A 24,303-nucleotide genomic window follows, 5' to 3' on the forward strand; every position below is an offset into this window, starting at 1 on the left:
TAATCACTCACCAGCTCTCCCACCTGGAATGGACCTCAGGGGGTTCTAGTACAACTGGTTTCTGAAGATGGGCAGTGGGGGAAGCCTATAGCATTTCACACAGGTGGGCATCTGGCACCCATCTGGTGATCAACAATACCTTAACTATGACAGTGGGCCATTCCCTTTTTAATGACCAGAATCATTCATCTTTCCTTACGGAGCTGAAATCTGCCTCTCCTCTCTCCCCTATTTTACCTTCTGAGAACAAGCAGGACAAATCCGATCTCTTCTCCGGGTCAGTCCTGGTCACCTGCCTTTACACCTATTCTAGCTAGTCAACGACTCTCCTAACACAGTGTGCTCAGAATCTAATGCCCTCCTCTAGATGAGGGGAGAGGGATCCCCCCCAGCCTGAGCCTGTGCCCTCCGTAATACAGCCAGGGCCATGTCCTCCTGTGATTCGTAGTGACCCTACTAAGTGACCCAAGATCTTTTCTCAGGGCACCTGTTGTCCAGATCTGCCCTGCCAATCCTCTGTTGGTGTAGTTGCTTCTTCTTAGCACCAGCACACTGTTCCCTACTCCACCCCAACAGGATCAGAATAGCTGTGTTTTCTTTAATGCTTTAATGTTTACAAGTACAATTCTATGAAGTGGGAATTGTCATTAAATCATAGGACTGAGAGGGGGGCCCTAGATGTCATCTAAGGTGACCTCCATTTTAATGACGAGGAGATTGAGGCCAAGAGAGGAACCGACTTGACCAAGATCACCCAGCTAATGAGAGACAGGGCTGCTACTCGGCCTAGGTCTCCTGACTGTCCACAGCTCTTTGCATTACACCAAAGCCATGGGTCTCAGTTTGTTCAACTGTGATAGAAGCTGGATTCTATGGTCTCTAAAATTCCTTCCATTTCTAAAATCCCACCAACCTTTCACCTCAATCAATGGATGAACATTTTAAGTTTCTACTCCGTTCCAGTCCTTGCCCTCAAGGAGTTTTAAGTTCTATAGGTACCTTAGACCTCAGATTCCAAGGGTCAAGGCCAGCCTCCTCCCCCACCCCCCAGGCAAGGAGCATTTCAGGGTCCAGTAGTTTCTAGGATGTAATGTCTTCTCTGCCATAATCCCCCAACACTTCCTCTCTATCTTGGGTCAGGAGAGAAGGGCAGGAAGTCTGAGTCATAGACCAGCAGAAGTCTGAGGCTGGGGAAAGTTGGGGACAGCTCAGGGGTGACCCCTAGGTCCCTACTTCTCTTTGACTCAGATTCCCACCATGCCACCCCACTGGAAAAGAATGAATTCAAATAGGATCATTCATTCTGTCTTCTGCCAGCTGTCCTAGTCAGGGCAGGAACCATAGGGCCAGGACTGTAAGAAGCAGTTGATCCTTGGGGAGGGTCAAGCCTTGAGCCCCCCGAAGCCTTGGAGAGCTTCCAGTGGAAGGCATGCCTTCGCCTGATACCTACACAAAGGAGAAAAGAATTCAATCAACAACATTGTTTACCATTGGCAAGCTCCAGGGATTGCAAGGACAAAAACAGGTCTTGCCCTCAAGATGTTTACATTCTGGGGAAGAAGATAAGACATGGATATAGATTATTAAAAACCAGGTCATTTGAGAAGGAAACCCAATTCTGGGAGCAGAAAAGGCTTCCCCAGCTGTAGAAAGTGGTGGGCAAACGGAGCTTTGATAATAAAGCCACGCATTCCAGGACTGTTCAGGGGCCTAGAGGCTTGAGATTGATAGGGCAGGACTAAGAGAATAATGAATTAAACCAGTCAGGTTGGAATATCGTGTGTGAACGTAGATGTAATGTGAGACTGAAATGAAAAGACAGAGCAGGGAAGATTAAGGAAAAGCTTTTTTGCTGAAAAGTCTATTTCATCTCAGAAGCAAGAGTCATTGGAGATTCTTTGTTTTTTTAGGTTTGTTTTTTTTTTGCAAGGCAAATGGGGTTAAGTGGCTTGTCCAAGGCCACACAGCTAGGTAATGATGAAGTGTCTGAGACCAGATTTGAACCCAGGTTCTCCTGACTCCAGGGCCGGTGCTCTATCCACTGCGCCACCTAGCCACCCCATTGAAGATTCTCGAGAAGAGGAGTAGCATGGTGAAAACTACCCTTCGGACAAGTTGTATTGGTAGCTTCTCGGAAGATGGGTGGAAGAGGGGAGAAAGTTGGACCAGTCTGGTCAGAGGTGAAGGGTCAGGATCTCTACAGGGTGTCTCAAGTCCTTAATTGCAGCTTTAAGCTTTAAGACCCTGAGAGCAAATTTGAACTCAAGCCATCTGACCCCAGACTGGTCCTCTATCTACTGTACCACCTGGTTGCTCATTGGCTGGTTGTACTGGGACTACAGCCTCTGAAACTGAAACACACAACCTGCTTACCCCAACCCATACCCTTGCAGAGGTTTGAAGGGGTCCCATGGTTGGAGCCCAGACTCAGCTTTTTTCCCAACTTCACATGAGGGAGGAGTGTAAGGAGGGAAAAGAAAGAGAGAGGGGCCCTAGATATCATCTAAGGTGACCCCCCCACCATTTTAAGGCTGAGGAGATTGAGGCCAAGAGAGGAACCGACTTGCCCAAGATCACCTAGCTAATGAGAGACAGGGCTGCTACTCGGCCTAGGCCTCCTGACTGTCCACAGCTCTTTGCATTACACCAAAGCCATTGGTCTCAGTTTTTTCAACTGTGATAGAAGCTGGATTCTATCTTATGTGGACTGTATGTTATGTTTTCCCTGGGAACCAAGAAAGATACTCAACATATTCAATGTGTAAAGGAATGAATTAATAGAAGACTACAGATGGGAAGAAAGAAAATGATAATTAAATCAATATATTGTGTTGTTCAAAAGCAGACAGAAGTTTCTGGGGAAATCGGGCCAAGGTATCTATCTGTCCTATTAGGGAGGAGAATGAACAGGGCAAGAGAAGACAACTAAAAGGGGATCTGGATGAACCATTTGGGGAAAGAATTAACAGGTGGCAATATTCTATTGGCTCAGACTTAGCTTAGGTAGCAAAATTCTTGACACATTTCATGGGATCTTATGTCATTTCAACTGTCTTTGGGTGTAAGAATTATTTCAAACTGGCAACTGTCTTCACAATGTTAATAGAAACCTTTCATAGTTCCTTGTAGGATGTCAGAATAAATACAAATTCCTGAGCTTGGTTGTTCAGATCCTCCACCAATAGGTTCCATCCAATTCTTTTCTAGTCTTCTTTTGCATTAATTTTGCCCCCCCCATTTCATCCTGTTCTCTCTCCTAAATATCTACATAGACCCTCATGTCCTCCCTCCCAAGCATCTCCATCTTTCTGAATTAAAAGCCTCTCACAACTCTCCATCTCCCCACATATAAGGAACCTCTCTTCAGATTTTCCTGGAGCACCTTGCACCTTACTAAAATGAAAAGTTCTCTAAAGCCCTCAGCACACTTGGGGTGATTCTCATCAACCTCTCCTATCCCATGTCACTGTCTATTAGATTATAAGCTCCTTCAGGGCAGGGATTCTGTCATTTGCATCTTTTGCGACCCCAGGAGAAGCACAGAACCTTGGAAATACTGAATGGTTAACAAATTTTGATTGAAATAAATCAAAAGGAGGCCAATATGGGAAGTTACGTGTGTGTATGTTTTTCTCCTCACAAGTTAGGTGATTGATGGAAGTGACTGGGGAAACAATTTCTCTAAAGACAAGGGACCATGGCTTCCCAATTAAAAGGTCCGTCCTGGGTTGAGGGGGCAGACTACAATTTGGGGGCTTCAAGATGCTTGGGGAACAAGGACATTTTTAAAGAGGGAAGGAGCTCAGGCTCCAAAGAATCATACCTGGGTGGATTGTGGGGGTTTCAGTTGGTTGAAGAGGCTGTGCCCAGGACCTGGAGACTCCTGCAAGTATGTTCCAGGTGGAAAGGTAGAGGGGCCCTTGCTTAGGGCTGACTGGTTGCCAAAAGCCAGGATGGCATTTTCTGGTGAGAAAGCAGATGGAAGACCATGGGCAGGACGTGAGCCAGGGTCTTCCCTGTCTGCCCACTGATGTCTCCCATCATCCCCAGACTCTGCTTTTGTTCCATCCTCCCCACTCCCACCTCCAGGCTGGGAGCACTTACGGAGACAGGGGTTCCCCACAAAGAGCCCCAGGAAGCTCTCACATTCTTCAAGCCTATTCCCACTGGAGCTGCAGCTACACCAAGGGGCCACAGCAGTGCTTACATTGTCCACATAATTGGGGGTGATGGAGGTCCCTGGAAAGGGGAGGAAAAAGGCCCAAGATACTGACCTCTTCTTGCACCTGATACCTCTTCCCCATCCCAGTAGGGAATAGATACTCTTCCCGGTAAGCGTCCCCTGCAGCTGCCCAGTGTCACCCGACTCTTAACCCCCGGGGATGCAGACACAGGGAGGGAGTGCCCTCCCAGGGCTCTTGTCCCCATACTTAGATGGACACCCATGTAAATTCCCATCCTCACCTCCTCATACCCAGGATGCCTCTGGAGGTGGCAGCCCAGGTAATCCCCCCCCCCCCAGCTTACCCTCACAAAGCTCAATCCCTACAGACAACATAGCCGTGGAGAGGCAGACAGGACTCCCTAGCCATCCCCACCCCCACAAGGCTCTGCCCTGCCTTTACCCCAGAGGCTGCTCGAGAAGCTGCCTTCTTGTCCTTAGGTTATCCGTGTAAATTAAGCTCCCCCCTCAGATCCAGGCTGCCAGTGTAGAGACTGCTAGTGTAGACACAGCTGCTCCTACCTAGGATGTCAGTGTAGACAGGGCCAGCTTCTAATCATGATACTAGTGTAGGCACAGTTAGCTGCTCATACCCAGGATGCCAGTGAAGACAGGGTCAGTTTCTACCCAAGATGTTAGTGTAGACACAGGTAGCCGCTCCTACCCAGGATGTCCGTGTAGACAGGGCCAGCTCCTACCCATGATACTAGTGTAGACACAGCTAGCCGCTCCTACCCAGGATGCCGGTGTAGGCCCAGAGGCAGCTCGGGGAGTCTTCGTGGACGCATCCGCTGGGGGTGAGCAGGGACGGCTGGCAGGCGGCTTGGAACTCGGCCAGTCGGGACCTGGGGGGAGCCGAGGTCAGGCCGGGCCGGCCCCCTTCTCCCGCTGCCCGCTCCCCTCTCTCTGCCCCGCCCCGCCCGGCTCACCTGCACAGGTAGCCGCGGCGGCAGACGTCCAGCGGCTCCAGGCAGTCGGGCCGGGCCGGGGCTGGGGCGGGGGGCGGCCCGGGCCCGTAGGAGCAGGCGGGCACGATGGTCTGCCGGCGGCGCTCGGCGCAGGCCGCGTCCCCGGGCCCGCAGGGGCAGAAGAGCAGCGCGTGGCCGAGCGCGGGCCGGACGCGGTCGAAGAAGCGGCGCAGGGCCCGGCGGCAGCGGGCGCGGGGGCAGCCGCGGGCCCCGGGCCGCAGACAGGGCGCCGCGTAGCCCGCGCGCAGCCGCCGGCACAGCGGGTCCTCGTTGCAGGCCTTGGCCGCCTCCAGGCAGCGGTTCCCCCGCGGGGGCGGGCTCCGGCCCGCGGACCCTGGGGCGGGGGGGAGCGCTAGAGACCCTGCGGGGAGCCCCCGGGGGCAGGAGCCACCCCCCCAAGCACCCCCCACTCCCAGGGCAGGCTTCTTAGCCCGGGGGTCATTCACTGGGCATTGCACTCGTATTCTGATGGCGGCATTTTGTCTTTAAACAAGGCAATGGGGTTAAGTGACTTGCCCAAGGCCACACAGCCAGGTAATGATGAAGGTCTGAGGTCGGATGTGAACTCAGGTCCTCCTGACTCCAGGGCCGGGGCTCTATCCACTGCGCCACCTAGCCGCCCCCAAATAAGAGCTTTTCAATATGAGGGGCTTCCTAGGTATCATCCCGAGAAGGGGTGGCTCCCCAAAGGGGCCTTGGAGCCCCAAAGAACCGGGCTGGAAGATCCAACAGAGGAAGGTCCGATGGCGAACAGTGCAAAGTCCACAGGGCAGAACGCCCTCCCTTCCCAGCGACTCTCCCTGCTCATCACTGGGAGCAAAGATTCCCGCGCGGTGAGGACGGGAGGGGACGAGCAGTTATCGGAACCGCGCGCTGGGAACTCGGCATTTCACAAAGCTCTCGGGCCATTCTCCTAGCAGCCTCAAAAGCAGCTGCTGCGATGCAGCAGGCAAAGGGGAAAGGGCTTGGCTAGTCACCCGTCTAATGGGTCAGTGCCTTGAGCTCAGGTCTTCCTCCAACTCATTTGAAGTGCCTGAGCTCGGGGCAAAAGACCTGGACAGCAGGAACAAAGGGGGGCGGCCTGCAAGGGCAGGAGAGTTCCTCCACCATTGAATGAAGAAAGATCGCTGCTGTCTTGGACCGACTTGGTAGCCCTGGAGAAAGTTGTGGAGGTGGGGAGGCCCTGGGAAGGGAGGCTGCTTCCCACTCGGGGAGATTGGAGGTGTTTGGGTTCTCACGGATGGTTGAGGGCTTTGGTGGGGTACGTACCTGCTGTAATAGCCGCCATTCCGACGTAGTCAAGGCCTCTAATGAAAGGCTCGTAGGGGGAACTTTCTAGCATCATTCCTTGGATGCAATGATGAGGAGGGAGGAGGAAAGAGATTTCTGAACTTCTGAGACTGTAGTGTGTCCTGCCTCCCCACCCCAGCCCAATTCTGTTCTCCTGTTGCCATTATCCTTCACCTCTGAACTCTCCCACCCAGTCACCCAGCCACCCAGCCCTGGTTAAGCCTTCCCCAAACCTACCCAGAATAGGAGCAGACTCAGAGGGAGAGGGGAAGGTCTGAAGGGAAGGCTGGAACTTATGGACTTAGCAGGAGAAAACATTCAACCCCACTATATACCCAGACATGCTAAGAGGAAGGCGGAGCAAATCCAAGGCTCTTCTCCCTCCTCAGCCTTGACTCTCTAACACAGCACTTGGCAATTATAGACGGCTCAATCCCTAGATACTCCCTTCTTCCATTTTGGGAATGTGGGCAGAAGGTCCTGGCTTTATTCTATTCCGAAGTTGATGACCTCCTACATCCTTCATTTCCTTTCTTAGATCATCTTCCTCTTCTCACCAGCCCTCAAAACTTATTCACCATCCCTCTTCTCTCTAGACCCCCACCAGGAGGTCTCACCTTGACACATGAGGTAAAGAATGCTTCCTTCAGTCACTGAGAGTCAGAATGAGCCTCAGCAGGCACCTAGTCTAATTACAATAATATCCCTTACAAGTGGTTTACTCACCTCTGCTTGGAGACTTCAAGAGACTGCAAACCCATTTCTTGCTAAGACAACACACTGGATAGTTCTCATTTTCAGAATGATTGTCTTTACAGGGTGTCAAAATCTCCTTTTCTAAAACTCTCAGTCTCGATTGAACCGACATCAAGGGATAGATAATCAGTAAAGTCCTGGGTTAGAATCCTGCCACTAACACTTAGAAGCTATTTGGCCATAGACATGTCACTTGACTTTTCTGAAGCTCAGTGGTCTCATCCATAAAATGGGGATGATGATACTTTTAGAACCTTCATCAGCCCCAGGGCTATATGTTGGAAGACTTAAATGATCAAACACCTGTAAAGTGTAGCAAAAGCTAGATGAATGTCATCTATTTCTCTTTCTCCTAATTCTGCCTTCTGGGGCAAAACAAACCAACTCTAACCTCTCTTCCATATGACAGTAATTCAGATTCTTTAAGACAGATCTCTAGGAGACAACTTTTTCCATTTTGTTTCTCCTGTGGTCAAACTTGTAAGGTCCCCTTCTCTTTCTCCTTCATTTTTGAAGACCACGACACCAGGGAAATGATGCTATAACAAGCATGTAAACTGAATTTGAGTGGGGGAGGGGGCTGTGCTAAGTCACCAGCCTCATTTTCTCCTCCAGAACCACCTGGGTCCAGTGGCCAGATATGGATCAGGATGAATGGAGATGACCCTGGATGCCAGGCAGTCGAGGTTAAGTGACTGCCCAAGTTCACACAGCTAATAAGAGTGAGGCCAGATTCGAACTCCCACTTCCTGACTTCAAGTGTTCTATCCCCTGCTGCTGATGGTGAGTTCCCTGAAGGTGGGGCCCGGGACCACTCCTCCTCCATCTCCCCAGACTGAGCTCCCTGCCTTGGATCTGCTTCCCCTCTAAATCTTCTCTAGGGTACGAGGCTAGTACACGGGCTGAGCAGACAGAGAGGGAAAGCAGAGGGAAGACATCAGCTGTTGAATGTGAAGGGAGGAAAAGCTTACTGAGAACAGGTTTTCTAGACTGTGCTTATGAGTTTGGCCAGCCTGAACCGAGGAGAAAGGCAAGCAGTAGAAGGCAATGACTTGAGAGAGAATGAACTTGTTTTAAGAGCAAGAAATAGGCTGTGTGTGGGATCAGAATAGCTGCCACTCCAGGGAAGGAGGAGAGGAAAGCTCTGGTGGGGCAAGGGATAGCTGTTTGGACAAGGTCTGGAGGCAATGACCCTGGAGGACAGAAAGGCCAGAGTCTGGCACCAGAAGCAGAGCCTCAACTGACCCTCCAGATATAGAATCAGAGGATTGGTCCACACTGACCTTGTGGGAGGGTGTGATGAAGGCTCCAGTATACTCCCAGGCAGTCCTTTTCCCGTTTCATGCCCCGTCGACATCGGCAGCCATAGAGACTACTGGACAGCAGAGCTTGGACTGTGCTCTGGCATTGACTTTGGGCATCAGGCCCCAGTTTGGATGCACCATCTCCAGCTACACATTGGCGAAGGATGCGGAGGTGAGCACTGCAGCCAGCATCCTTGGTGCAATGTTCACTGGCCCTCAGGCAGTCTTGGTCCCCTTCTATCCTCAGGTCTTGGTTTGGGCTCAGGGATCCAGAACCTGAAAAGCCCTCTGTGGGAGAGGAAAAAGAGGAAAGTAAGGAGAGGAGAGAAAACAGGGAGGGGGGGGTAGGGAAAGAAAAGGGGAGGGAAGAACAGGGAAAAGAAGGGAGGAAGGGAGAAGAAAGGGGAAAGGGGGGAGAAGAGAAAAAGGAAGAGGGGGAAGATTAGTTTACACCAAAAACTGACCCACTCCACTAATGTCCCCTGCCCCAGGCCTGACCAACTCAACTACTATTCTCATTGAAAATAGTCCTTCCCCAAACCCCCCACCTTCTTTGCTCATGTCTTTAGAGTCGAAGGGAAATAGATCCAATTCATAAGCTGGGGGGAAGAATCAGGATCGTACTCTTGTGAACCCCCAGTATGATGAAGAAACAGATGGAAAGATGGTTGGATCTGCTGGACAGACCATGTTTGGGGTATGCATAGGTGATGAAGGGAGGGGAAATAAAAATTAGCATTTTCCAGAAAGAATCTGGGATAGAGCAGGGAGGGAAATGACCAGGGCAGTGACATCTCCCTCCACCACCCACCAATCCACCAATATATGTCTAGATATTATTTGCAGACCCCAGTTTTTGTTCTCAAAACTGCATTTGTTCTCGTCTACCCTGACCCAAGTATCTGTAGTACAAACATTGTCCATGATGCAGAAAATGAGGACCCCATTGTTCTCTGTCCTGGCCAGACCATATATGGAGCTTTGTAGCCACTAAAGGAAGGGCATTAAAAGCTGGGGCCTATCCCCAGCAAAGTGGTCAGGTTGGAAAAAAGGACTCGAGGTCCTGCTGTGGGAAGGACAACTGTTAGAGGCCAGGTGTAATGTTGGCTAGAAGAGTGACAAGCCTTAGTGAGGAGGACCTGGGTTCAAGGCCCGTACGCTGTCTGTGTGACTGGGCAGGTCACTCCACCTCTTATTACTGTCAGGCCACTCCATGGCGAGTGACTAAATCTCCAGGTTGGTCTGCTGTGACTAAGGAAGTTCCTCCCCAGGAGCTCACTCTGAAATCAGAGATCTGGCTTAAAAAAAAAAAAAGACAAAAATTAAAGGAACGTGAGGTATTTAGCGGAAAGAAAAGACGCTATAGGGAGGGCATTTGAAGGACTGACTTGTGGAAAAAGCAAAAGATTTTTTTAACACTGAGAGTTCATCTGAAAAGGGGTGGCCTCTTTTGTGTGAGGGGGATGTGCCCTTTCCTCATCCTTAGAGGCCTTCAAGTCAGGACTGCTCAGCCACCTGACCAGGATGAGGCCAAGGGAGGATCTTGTTTCATTAGGGACTGGATGAGGTAACCTCTGAGATCTATTCCATCCCTGAGATTCTATGCTGCAAGTATCAATGAGAGGGGAAGAAAGGCAGTCCAGGACTGCGATCCATATTCTTCTTCTTCTCTACCTTGAATAATCCTCACCCACCCAATCAAAATACAGCCCCTCCTTTAAAACCCCACTCCAATGCCATTTGGAGGAGGTGGCCCCCTAGTCAGTAGTCAGCTGCCTTTTTCTGTTTCTTTATGCTACAGTTACCTGTCTCTGAGTTATTCTTCTACCAGACTGGGAACTCCCTGAAGTGAGTTCCTAGAACCTGTTGATGATCTTTCTCCTCCTCAGCATTAAGCCCAGGGTTACAGTAGATACTCAAGAGATGTTTGAATGGATGAATGGAGTTTAAGATGAAGCAGATGTTCCTAGCATAGCAGTAAAAATAGGAAGGAGATTCAGATTTGGCCTCAGATAGTTAAGAATTACCTAGCTGTGTGGCCTTGGGCAAGCCACTTAACCCCATTTGTCTTACAAAAAAAAAACCACTAAAAAAAAGATAGGAAGGAGAATAAAGGAGTGGGTAGCTCAGGAGGCTCTTTCTTTGAGAGATCCGGTCTATCTATCTTCTCTGAAGATCCTACAAAAATGAGGGAGAGATAGCAAGACTGGAGAAGACAGACTTAGAAGGAGGACAGAGAGAAAGAAACACAAAAATACAGAGAGATTGACCAGAACAGACAAACAGAAAACAAGAGGGTGTGGGCATGTCAGAAACAGAGAGAGAGAGAGAGAGAGAGAGAGAGAAACTTATCTCAGATTATTCTCCATTCACCCACTCTGGGTCATCCAGTCAGTTTGCTCTTTAATTCAATATTCATTTCCCACCTCTGTGCCTTTGCCTTTAAGAGTGCATTAGGAGGGGTGACTAGGTGGGGCAGTGGATAGACTGCCAATCCTGGAGTCAGGAGGACCTGAGTTCAAATGTGGCCTCAGACACTTAATAATGACCTAGCTGTGTGGCCTTGGGCAAGCCACTTAACCCCATTTGCCTTGCAAAAAAAAAATTTTTTTAAAGAGTGCATTAAGGATAGAATGTGGCCATTAAGGATATATGGTCACCTATATCTTGGCTTGGATTTGGCCTTTAAAAGGTCTGGAGAGCAGGAGATCTTCAAATGGGGAAAGTCCAAAGTTAAGGTGGGTAGAGAGAAACCAGACGGGCAGACACAGACTCCAGTTTCCTAGAGGGAAGCCTGTACCTTCACAGGGCCAGAAAGGCCCTCCAGGGAATCACATATACCAGGGAATCCCAGTACTCCAAGGATGCCAAGAGGCAGGAGCACAGTAGTGAACAGTTCTGGGTCTGGTTGGAAGCTGCCCACAGGAGGGGCATGGTTATGCCTGAGTAAGCCTTCTGGGCATGAGAAGGGGGTTCTTGGACAATACTGAGCTCCTGAACCAAGTAGAAACCAAGCCAAGGAGCAGCAAGGGAGAAAATCATAATTCAGTGAGACCCTTCACTGCAGTTGAGGGTTGGGTGGAGTGTCCAGGAGAAAGGACTTGGTTCTTTTTCCTACTTCAGACTAGCAACTGAGTGATTGAGCCTCAATGGGAAGATAATGTTGGAAGGATGTGTAAGTCCCCAGGGGATATGGGGCTCACTGAAAAGGGAAAGAGGCTTGCCTTGGCTATTCCTGGGCTTGAGGCAAATTCTTTGCACTTTTTCAGTCAAGATAAATGAATCCCATACTATAGTGAAGGTTAACTCAATAGTTGATTTCAATTCCATGACTGATGTTATGTGAACCTCAGTGCTTTCATAGAAGCTGAGGGCTTTTCTGCCTTTACTGTAGAGATCTAAATAAGAACCAAATACTGATGCTTCTAGGGGAAACCTCACCCAGAAGCAAGGGCCACAAAGAATATTTGTGAATGATACTCCCAAGATTAAATCATTCTATGTAAATCCAGAGCTTTGGTTCTACATCCTGGAATACAACTAGGTAGAAGTATCTGAAGTTCCTTCCAACTCTGATGTTTTATGGTTTTTTTTAGGTTTTTGCAAGGCAAATGGGGTTAAGTGGCTTACCCAAGGCCACACAGCTAGGTAATTATTAAGTGTCTGAGACCGGATCTGAACCCAGGTACTCCTGACTCCAAGGCCGGTGCTTTATCCACTAAGCCACCTAGCCGCCCCCAACTCTGATATTTTATGAACCTATACAGATGGGAAGAGACAGAGTCAGAAGGGGAGGGGAGAGACTGAGGCAGAGGAGAAGAGTGAAATAAGCTTTGAAGTAAGATGAGAGTTATTGAGACCAGGAGAGAGAAACAAATGATAAGGGGAGAGAAATGGAAATAGGGAAGTTCCTCTGTGGTAGAGAAAATGAAGAAGGAAGGAAGGCTACAATGGTGTGTCCAGGATGGGTATCCATAGCCAAATACTTTATTAGCTTCTGAGGACTTAATGTATTCACTGTTCATCAGTCTTTCCCCTTGGAGAGGAGAGAGAGAGAGAGAGAGAGAGAGAGAGAGAGAGAGAGAGAGAGAGAACATATAATATACATGGGTATATAAAAAGAGATAATTAAGCAACAGTGAGCTAAGAAATCATCCTTTGGTGACAACAAATATACAAATATATACACTGGACTTAGAATAAGGACACTTGGGTTCAGATCCCAGTTTTGCCATATGCTTTGAACTAAGCCTCAGTTTTCCCATTTGTAAAGTGAAGCTACTGGACTAGATGACTCGCTAAGGTTTTTCTCAGCTCTATATCCTTTGGAGCCATGAGGCATCCGGGACATCACCCCAAAAGAGAATCTTGATACAACTCTCATGAAGGAAGCCCCAGGACCTTATTTTGTGTCTCTGAAAGGGAGAGTCAAAACTAGCATCCTCTGCTCTCAGTAAAAACTTGCATGAGCAGATGCAATAGGAAATGTACCATATACAAAGTCCCAGCAATGTTACAGGATGATCAGCTGGGAATGAGCTTCCTTTTCTCAGCAATGCTGTGACCCAAGAGAAGTCTGAAGGACTTATGATAAACAATACTATCCATTCCAAAGACAGAGCCAATGGTATCTAAAAATAGATTGAAGTATAGTTTTTTTAATTTTATTTTTCTTGAGGTTTCTCTTTCTTGGGGGGGAGGAGTTATGTTTATTTTTACAATAGGATTATTGTGGTAAGGCTTTCATGAGTACACATTTTTAAGCTATATCAAATAACTTGCTTTCTCAACGAAGGGGTGTGTGCGTAGGAGGAAAGGAGGGAATTAGGAATTCAAGATTTTAAAAGTGAATGTTGAAATTTGTTTTTGCCAGGTTGAACATCTGGTCACCTTCTCTCCTACCTTTCTCCTGAGTACCTGATGCTCAGGCTCCTCCTCTCTCACTGAGGTATGGTTGGGCTTGTAGGCATTTACATTTGGAATAGGTTTGAGAGAGAATCTCTTCCCAGAATGCAATGCAGAGAAACCCACCACACAGCCAGTATTTCAGCCATCTGCTCTGACAGACAGACAGATGCTGCTGACCTAAGTTCTGGGATAAAGGAGGGAGGGAAAGGGAAAGGAGCATTAAGAGACTTAATGAGACCTCAAATCCAAGCCCCTCACCCTCATCACATCCAGATGAAGTTTAAACTCTTTTTTTTTTTGAAGTTTAAACTCTTGCCAGATAAGCAGACCCCAGAAGGATCCCAGATGGATTGAAGAAAAGCCAGGGTGAATAGGAAGCTACAACAAGATAAATGATGGGTAAGAAACTTACTGATGAGGGTGTGGAAGATTCCCCGGTGTTTAAAAGACACTGTGAAAAGTAGAGAGAGCATTGACTAGAAGAGGGGCTGTCTGATCTGCAGGCAAAGAGAAGGTTATGAAAATCCTCTCCCCAAGGAAACATCCCTAGTTCTGTTGTCAATGTCATGGGATCATCAAATCTTTCTCTTTGATCATTATAGGGGCAGCTAGGTGGCCCTGGAGTCAGGAGGACCTGAGTTCAAATGTGACCTCAGATAATTACCTAGCTGTATGACCTTGGGCAAGTCACTTAACCCCATTGCTTAGCAAAACACACCAAAAAAAAAAACAAAGAAAAAAGAAAGATCATTAGAAATCTCCCAGTCCAACTCCTAAATTTTACAGATGACAACCCTTCGATCCAGAGAAAGCGTGATTTGACCCAGGTCACAGAACTAATATATCTCAGATCAAAAACTTAAGCCCAGTTTTCTGACTACAAACATGATTACAATATCTGTGATCCTAGAATCACTAGAACTAGAAAGTTCCTCTAGTAAGTAGTTGGTCTATTATCCCACCTCCCCCACTTCCATTTTACTGATAAAGAAGCTGTCATATAAAGCATGTCAAATAACATGCAGTAGATAATTGTTATACAATGGGAAAGGTAAGTAGGAAAAGTGGGAAGAATCAGAAGTTGGAGGTTCCTGTCATATCATACTTAAATGAATCTTATGACCTTGCCAAATAACTTTACCTCTTAATGACTCAGTTTTCTCATCTGTAAAATGGAGATAATGCCTGTAACTACTTCTCTCTCAAGATTGTTATCAAATTGTGGAATGGGACATTGTATATATATTATGGGGTAAGGGTTAAACCTAAGACTTCATGGGAATAAGGGATTCTGGATAAGGAGATGCCTTCCAGTGGAGGTCAGCAATAATAATCTTGGTGATGTCTAGTCCCCTGAAAGATTAAATGACTTGGTTCGCATTATCATACAGACAGGTAAGTGAGAGGCAGGACTCAGACACAGTTCTTAGAAAGTAGATTTAAAAGCCATCAGGTCCAGCTCCCTCATTTTATAGATAAGGAAACTGAGCCATGGAGGCTAAACTGTCTTGCCCAGGTTCATACAACCAATATATATCAGAGGCAGGATTTGAACCCAAGTCTTCTAGTTCCAAAGCTATCTCCACTATTGCTGTGGCAACTTTCTGCACATAACAGGCACTTCACAAATACCTGTTGAATTAAACAGGAATTTCATTCTTCAATATGGGGTTCTGAGCCTTCACCTTTTTTCAGGTCCATATGATTTACTAGAGACCTCATGAGCAAATTCAGTCCCTTCCCTAAGCCTTAGTTTATCCATTTGTAAAAAGGGAAAGTTGGTATAGTCCAGATATTCTTAACCTTTTTTGATCCTTTGGCAGTCTACTTCAGCTTAGAGAGAGACCTCTTTCCAGGATTTTTTGTTTAGAAAATAAAAATAAAATTCATAATTGAAGAAAATGCTTCATTTCAGTTAAAAATTAGTGGAAATAATTATGTAATTTTTCCCATCCAAATTTACAAGTTCTCTTTCTTTAATCTATGGCTTGTAAACCGGGAGTTAAAATTTGTTCTAAGTGAGTTTCAAGATCTCACCCAGTTACAACATTCTGATATCAAAGTGTGTCTAAGTCAGTGGAGCCTGGAACCCAGGAGGGAGATGAACTATCCACCTTTAGATCAAATGAGAAAAAATCTGTAAAGTCCCTGTCCTATAGATGCTCCATAAAAGTATTTCTTTAATAAATCCCTTTCCTTTAGGTTTTATCTAGGAAAGAAACAGGGCAGGTACCTCTCCAGGAAACCCCAACCAAATCAAAACTGGACAATAGTGACCTTGGCACAAGGCTCCCAAAGCTCTCATATACCTGGTGAAGCTCTTTTCTGGAAACAAATGCAGCTAGGGCCTGGGAAGGAAGTGACCACATCTAAATTCCCCTCCAACTGTTACAGAAAACACTGCTGTACCATACTGCTCCACATTTTTATCAAGGACTGGCTTAAGGGTGAAGGAATTTCCAAGGATGAAGACACAAGATGGTGCAAGCATCACATTTGTAGATCCCACAAATCTAGACTCAGAGCTCAGGTGTTGGATGGCAGTCAGTATCCAAAATGATGTCCTCAGTTTCAGCATAAGACGAGGCTTAATAGAGGTAAATAGAACATCCTCCTAACTGGGATTCAATTAGCCAATTTTATACGTTCAGTATGGGTGAGTCCTGGCTAGACAGTTTGAGTGGACTGCGAGCTCAATGTGAGTTAATAGGGGGACTTATCAGTCAAAAGTGAATGTGATCTTTATCTGCATTCATTAATAGGGCAGAGTATCCATAAATCATAAAAGGAAGTGTAATGGAGCTAGCGAGGCCTGGGTATTCAGGTCTCAAGTCTCTAACATATACTGGATTTATGACCCTGGCTAAATCACAAAACTTCTTAGGGTTCCAAGAAACTCTCAAGATTCTAAGTCACAGAGAAAGTACCTTACCTATCTTGGCAGAGTTTCCCCACCAGAAACTTCCCTATGCCAGTGACACCATTAGGAATAGGGTCCAGTCCATATCCCTACCCTAGTGTCTAGAACAAGGGTGGGGGGGATAGTCTCACTGAACTCTGCCCTGGTCAGATCATATCTAGAGTCTTGAATTCACCTCTGGGTGCCACCTGATCACCATCTTGGAAAACCTGTTATGTGAAAGTGAGATCAACTATTCTTTGTGGTCCTGTACAGCAAAGTCAAGAATAAAGGAGGAAACTCCAGGGAAGATTTTGCTTCTTAGAACTGTAAACCAAATCAGAGCTATTTGGCAGCAGAGTGGGCTGATTGATGAATACCAAGCTTCCCTTCCATGGGCTTCAAAACTGGAAAAGAGTGTAAAGGTCATCAGATCCAAGCCCTTCTTTTTACAAGTGAGGAAACTGAGACTTGGAACAAGTGAAATGACCAAGTTCATGCACGAAATCTGGCAGATAGAGGATTATAATCCAGAGCTGATTTCCAGGAGCAGGTACTTTCCGCTCTACCGCCCAACCCCTCACTGTCCAAGAGGGTGCTAAAGACTCATCTCTTAGGCATGTTATGGGGAGACTCCTAGACTAAATTTCTAAAGTCCTTTCCAGTTTCTATGGACTCAATTTATGTATTATTGAGCTTCCCTTTTGTGTCTGAGAGTCTGTGACTCTCCTTTAGACCTGACTTCAGATAATGGCTTGTGTTTCCTCCCCAAGACTGTCTCTTTCAAGTGACCAGGATTCTGAGAGGAAGAAGAAGCTGAGTTGGGTAGGGAAGAGAAGAGAGCACAGAGCAGGTTGAAAAATAACATGGGCATAGGTTCCCCCTCACTTGAGTGGTTGAAGTTTCCCCACCTATAAAATAGCATCAATAATTCCTGCCTGATCTTTCTCTAAGAGATGGGATCAGGCTCAATGAGAATCACTCAGGTTCAAAATCCATTTAGAACATAAGCTCCTTGAAAGTAGGGATTGTTTCTTTATATTTGAGTCCCAAGAGCCTAGTTCAAGCATATAGCAAGAGTTTAATAAATGGTTGTTGATTGATGGCTGATGGAGTAATCCATCTGTGACAATTCTGTCTCCTTCACTCCCCTCCACTTACTTTTCAAGACCTGTAGATGCCACCTCAGTAACATCCCTACATTTCTGCTCAGTCTCTCATTTCTTCTTGTATTAATAGTACTAATTATTTGTATTTGTTACAATTAACTATTTAATACATAATAATATTTACTTATTTCATATATAATAAATTAATTATTGTATTAATAGTCTAATTGCTCTCCCTGCCTTCCACTCACCTCTCCCATTTATATTTCATGTAGCTTCACAAATAATCTACACAAACTATAATTCTGAATACATCACTTCCCTCACTCAAATACTTTCAGTTCCTCTCATGAATTACCAAAATGATGTCCTCAGTTGCAGCATAAAATGAGACTTAACAAAAGTAAATAGAACATCCTCCTAACTTGGATGCAATAATCCAACTTCATATGCTGAGTATGGGTGAGACCTGGCTAGACAATTTGGCTGAGAAAGCTCTGAAGGTTTTAGTAGACTGCAAGCTCAATGTGAGTTAACAGTGTAAATTCTGACTCTGGAAATCAAGGTCCTGAGCACTCTTGCTACAGTCTACATCTCCTTCTCTTCCTATTTCAGTCAGACAGACTACAAACTGTCTCCTCTTTTACCTCTATGTACTCTCTCACTTTGCCTGCCATGTTCTTCTTCATCTCCACCTTCTCCATAAAAAACTAAACCCAAGTGCTGTGTTCTCTATGAAGCCTATCCAGTTGTACCCCCTCCTGTCAACTAGTCACTTCTTTCCTCAGATTTTCCTGGATCTCTCATATTGATTTGTTCCATTTTTGTCCTGATCTCTGCCCCCAGTCCTGTTAGACTCTCAATTCCTTGAGGGAAGAAGGGGGCTACCATCATTTTTTTCATCTCTCTACATCCTCAAGGTCTGTCATGAGTATTTGTAAGTCATAAAATTTGTAAGTCATAAAATTAATAGACAATTATTAAGTATGTTCCACTGGGCTAAGCACTGAGGATACAAGAAAAATACTTGCCTTCAAGGTGCTTACATTCTAACAGACAGACCCTTAATAAAAGGATACTGAGTAATAAGTAGAACTGTTTTACACAATTAGAACATGTGTGTGTGTGTGTGTGTGTGTGTGTGTATGTGTGTGTGCTTTCTTTATGGTACCACCATTTGATCCTCACCACAAACTTTTGAGATTAGATAGTTCAGTTATTTGACACTTCTTTACAATTGGGGAAACTGAGCTCAAGAGCTATTGAATACTTACCAAGTCACACAACTAACAAAGGATTTGAACTATAAGTCTTCTGACTCCAAATCCTTCCTTTGTATCACATTGCACTGAAGGAAGGGAAGGGAAGGGCAGGGCATCTGTACATAGGAAACAGTGAGGTACTATCCATGTGTACATGTAGTAGTAAGGGGGTGGAGATTGTTAATAGACAGGATTTTTTTCTTCTCTTCAATATTTGATGTCTGTCTCTGGAGGGAACAGAGAGTCTACTTTGTACCCTAACAGATTTAGTCTCAATAAGTATGATGGAATCAGAATACCTGATCAAATCCATTTTGCCACGTATTATCCATGTGATTTGCTTCTCTGGACCTTGGTTTTCTTATCTATAAATGGGTGGGGGGGGTTCAGGTGATCTCTAAGATTCCTTTCAACAATAGATTACTTTTCAGGATGATTTCTGCCCTCCCCCATCTCCTACATTCTTTCTTGTGAAAGAAGGTTCATTCTGCTTAATGGAATAATTGATAAGTGGAAGGTGCAAAAAAAAAAAAAAGATTTGGGCTTTTTAAAGATTAAAGTGGTCCCAAAATAGCAGAGAGTTCTCCATTCCTGAAACTCTCCAAGCTGGACTAGCAGTTAAGTTCACTAATACTAACATTTATTAGATTCCCATATAAAGCTACTTTTCTATTGGGTATTGTGCAGAACACATTCCTGTTTGGGAATTAGGCTAGAAGCACAGTTTGGGGGAAAGAACATTGCGTTTGAAATCCCGCTGCCTGGGTTGATAATTACTCTGCTACTCCCTAGGAGATCTTGGGCAAGTCTCTTAACTCTCTGGGTCTCAGAATTCTCATCTAGGAAATCTTCCCTTTTAATCCTATGAGACTTTGAGGTTCCTTCCAGTTCTGAGAATCTGTGGTTCTTCCCCACCCCTCTTATCTCCCCTCATTCTCTAGGAAGACACCATACAGACAGAAAGAGGACACAGATACTTCAGCTGAGGCAGATGGACCCAGAGACACAGACTCTGTCTCCTTCTCCAGCTATTAAAAAATCTCCACCTGAGTGTGGGGAACTGTCATAGCAATAGAAGAGATGTGGAAGCAATCACTTAAGGCCATTTGGGCCGGGCAGTAGAAGCAGTAACCTCTGTTCCCTGACTGCCTTCTGATCTTTCCATGTCTCCAAAAGAGCATTGGCTGCCCTGCCTCAGCTCAGCAAACTGGCCCCATGAGATGAGAGAGAATTTTACCAGAACTTTAATCTCCCTGATGACCTGGGGGTGAGGAGGGGAAGGAGGAGGAGGAGGAAAGGAGGGCTGGTGACCAGGCTAGAAGGAAAGGAAAAGGTCTGGAGGGCTATTTCCTCCTTTCCCCTACCGGCAATAAAATCAGTACAGATCAAGGGCATACAACTGAAGGCCCTCTATCTACTAAGATGATGGCAGATGGGAAAACCTGAGAAAGTTGGAAAAACAGTGAGTGAAAAAAGAAGAGAGACACAGAGAGTAAGAGACAAGGGGAGAGGTGGAGATTGAGAGATGATGACATTAGTCCTTCATTATTGAAGAATACATGAACAAGAATTGATTTTGAGTGAGGGTGGGGGCTGTGCAAAGCCAACAGCCTCACTTTCTTCTCCACAGACATCTGGATGCAGTGGTCAGATAAGAATTAGAACAACCGAAGATGGCCCTGGATGCAGGGCAGAGTTAAGTGACTTTTCCAAGGTCACACAGCTAGTAAAGTATCTGAGACCAGATTTGAACTCCCACCCTCTTGACTCCAACACCAGTGCTCTGTCCACTGCACCACCTATGCTCTTGGCTGAGCAATAATACTCATGTTTGTCCTTCATTTTCGAAGAAGAGAGGGAGGTGATGCCATGACAAGTAGTGAATTTGGATCTGATGAGGGGGGCTGTGCTGTGTCACCAGCCTCACCTTCTCCTCCAGAGCCATCTGGGGCCAGTGGCCAGATAGCAATAAGGACTGGCAGGCAGAAAGAGTGGGGTGACAGAGTAGAGAGGAAAGCAGTTTGAGAATGGGGGGGGGGAGAAGGAACAAATATTTATTTACTATCTACTATGTGCCAATGGGCAGTAAGGGGGTGAAGAACTGGGTCCAGAGTCAAAAAGACTCATTTTTCTGAGTTCAAATCCAGCCTCAGACACTTACTAGCTGTGACCCTGGGCAAGTCACTTCACCCTGTTTGCCTCAGTTTCCTCATCTGTAAAACGAGCTAGAGAAGAAAATGGCAAACCACTCCAGTATCCCTGTCAAGAAAACTCTTACTAGTTTCATGAAGAGTTGGACTCGACTGAAAACGACTGACAGAAGTTCCAGGAACTGTCCAAAGCGTTTTACAAATCGGGTCAATATTAGAGACGACTGGGAAACAGAGTTGCCAAAGATGTTGCTGTTATCTGTAGCCAAATGACCAGGTTCAAATCCTGCCTATGGCATTAACTCTCAGCATGACCCTGAACAAGTTCTTTCCTCTAGAAAAGCCTGAGTTCCAGTATCTGGGGAAAGGGGCGCTTGGGTGAGCGGGCGTCCAAGGTCCCTTTTAGCTCTGTCAGGAGAGATTCGGAGACAGGCGGAAAGAGGCAGGAAGACAGGGACGGGGGAAGGGGCCGGGGGGCCCCGAGAGTGAAAGCTCAAGCAGAAGCACAGATGGGCTGCTGGCCTGCAGGGGCGAGGGGAAGGGGGGGCCTCGGGGCGCACGGACTCACCGACTAGCAGCAGCACGGACAGGAGGCGCCACAGCTGCGCTGCCATGCTGGCCGGTCCGGCTGTGTGTCCGGGCTCCGGGGCCGGGCTCCGCTGACCCGGCCTCAGTCCAGCTGCGCGCTCTGCTCCTCCTCGCGCCCCCAGCGAAGCCGCCTCTGTCCGGATCTCCGTCCGGATCCCCTGCGCGGGCGTCTCCGATCCTGCGCTCTCTCTCTTCTGGCGCTTCTGCCTGGATGCTCCGGCTCTGTTCCCCGCCCCGCCGCCCCGGGACGCCCCCCACCAAGAGCACCACGTCCCGCTCCGGGCTCTCCTCCAGCACCCACTCAGTGCGCCCGGCCCCAAAGGCGCCCCTGTCCCGTCCGCCACCCCAAGGCGACTGGAGCGATCTTAAAGGGACCGCGAAGACTCTTCCCCCACCCCACTCCACCCCACCCCCCGTTCCACTTAGCCTCTGCGAGGACTTCTTGTCCACCTCCCGCCCGCCCTTCCCTTAGAGCTTAGTTTGCAGGAGCTTCCAGGTGTGTGACCTGGAGGAGGGTGGTCGAGAAGAATACTCCAGAGGAGCCCAGCACCCAAAGAGAATGGTGAAGTGGGGCTGGTGAGGCCCAAGAATTTCTGTGGTCCTCGCCTGCCATCCCCCCGAGGCCCAGTCCCTCGGACTCCCTACTCTAGCTTCATCTAGACCTGGGGGGCTCATGATCCTTGACTTTGGCCTTCCATCCCCCCCCTCCGGCGTCCCCATCACTCAGCCACACAAACAGTGGGCACAGGAGAAACACGGGGTGTGTGGGAAGGGGTAGGAGTTGAGGGCTGGGGGGATGTAAGGCTGCTGGGGGTGGGGAGGCTGCCAGGTATCCTCCCATTCTCAAAGGGACTCTAGCATTTGCTCATAAATAACTCCAAACAGTCGGACTTTTGGTGTTTTGTCCATCCCAGAGTGGATAGTGGGATGCTGCTTGAGTGAAGGTACCAGCTCTCCCTCTCACACATAACTTCATCCCTTCAGCTTAAAAGTGTGCATTCATAGAACTAAAATGGTCTTTAATTTTAATGTAGTCCAATTAAACTTTTACAGATGTAGAAACTGAGACCCAGAAGGGACCTGCCCAAAGTTACATATAACTAGAGAACTGGAATTTGAACCTAGGCCTAATGGCTGAAGATTCCTTTCTTCCCCGTCCTCAATAATTCAAGAACAAGGGAAATTCTGATCATAATTTGAAAGAATAGTTCAGGAAGCCAGAGCTTAACTGCTCTATAAAGGAAAGGCAGGGGCAGGATATGGCCAGGTTCTAAGCTGGAGGGCTTTCCGGCAGGTGTCCTAGGCCAGACTGGAGGTGAATGAGGTTGGAGATGGAAGATGAGAAGAAAGAGGCCAGATTCTTGACCTCTCAGACTTGATGGTAGCTTACCTGGGTTTGAGTCTGTGTCTGATACCCTAGATACCTGACCTTTGGGATGTGAGGCCTGTTTGTTTGATTTCCTTCAGTTTTTCAGGGAAAGAACATTATTAAAAAACATCAGTCTTGCCTGACTTCTTTCAAGGAAAAAGTGATTTCTTCCCTTAGCTGGGCCAGGTGAGGATGACAGTTGCCAGAAATGGAGTCATCTCAAGATGATGTTCATGATGGGATAAACTAGAGCTTCTTAACAAGTATGCTACTGCTGTTGCTACATTCATTGTGGTTGTTCAGTCATTGCTGGAATGGTTGCCTTTCCTTCTCTGGTTCATTTGAAAAGATGAGGAGACTGAGGCAGGGTTAGGTGACCTGCCCAAGGTCACACAGCTAGTAAGAGCCTGAGGTCAAATTTGAACTGAGCTCTTCCTGATTACAGGCCTAGCACTCTAGACACTGAACTATCTTATTTCTCTGCTGCTGCTGCTTGCTGCTATTTTCTCAACAACCCCTTCATTATACAGAGGGAGAAAAATAGATTCAAAACAGCAGCAACAGAATAAGTTGGGGCAAGATGGAAGCCTCCGAAATTTCAGCTATGGGAGACTGAAGGAGTAGATGAGACAGAGAGAGAGCCCTAACCTGGGCCAGAGGAGCATTTGGGGACAGAGAAGAAAAGCCAGACAGCCCCATTTGTGGATCTGGAATGGAAAAGTTCTGAGCTTTAAAGAGCCTTTCCTAGAGCTAGAGGTAAAATAGGCTTTCACACCTGAGCCACATTTCACTGGCCTCTGTGTCCTTTGAGAGGGAACAAGAACAGAGATCCATCAACATGTGGATAAACCAGTTGTCTAGGAATATTCCACCGTCCCTGCTCCCTTTACCTCCGGTTAAGCAGGTGTTTGTGGGGGTGGGGTAGGGGAGGAGGGCAGAGAGACAGGTGTCTAGTGGCTGAGGGTTGTTTAAAGCTAAGGCTTTGGACTTAGAACTAGGAAACATGGGTCATTTAGTTGAGAAGAGGCTGTGGGCAGTACTTAAAATCTCTCCCCATCTCCCATTTATAGTGGCTATTTCACTAGAAATATGAGGGCTTGGAAGTAGGAGAAAGCAGTAAGGAAAGGGAGGAAGAGATTGTGATTATAAAGGAGAAATGCCCTCACAGGATCACCTGTCCTTTAAAGGACATGGCAGGGTGGGGCTGGGGGAGAGAGAGAGAGACAAAGACAGAGAGACAGACAGAGACAGAAAGACAGAGAGAGTGAGACAGAGAAAGAGTTAGATATGGGCATAGAAAAATACAATGGGCAATAAAGATGTGGGAAGACAGAGGAGAAAGGCAGGTAGGCAGATACAGGGTAAAAAAGTCAGAGGGAGAGGGATATCCTCTGAATGAGGAGTAGAGAGAATGAGGATGATAAATACACTCTGCTATCAACCCAGGGAGAGGGAAAAGAATAAGCAAGTATTTAAAA

At 47.0% G+C, this 24,303-nt stretch overlaps 1 protein-coding gene across 1 annotated transcript; it reads right to left on the reverse strand.

The window, feature by feature from the left end:
* Positions 1-729: 729 nt before the first annotated feature.
* Positions 730-12,620, reverse strand: LOC141516435 (GDNF family receptor alpha-4-like; the record flags this gene model as incomplete). The annotated part of the gene is made up of 8 exons (XM_074227512.1): positions 730-1,446; positions 3,824-3,963; positions 4,105-4,239; positions 4,958-5,067; positions 5,152-5,524; positions 6,460-6,537; positions 8,520-8,840; positions 12,581-12,620. Coding segments are annotated over 8 exons (1,317 nt in total), but the record flags the coding sequence as incomplete, so codon positions are not given.
* Between the last annotated feature and the right edge of the window lie 11,683 nt (positions 12,621-24,303).

The sequence above is a fragment of the Macrotis lagotis genome, chromosome 3 (assembly GCF_037893015.1).
Source record: "Macrotis lagotis isolate mMagLag1 chromosome 3, bilby.v1.9.chrom.fasta, whole genome shotgun sequence".
NCBI classification, from domain to species: Eukaryota; Metazoa; Chordata; class Mammalia; order Peramelemorphia; family Peramelidae; genus Macrotis; species Macrotis lagotis.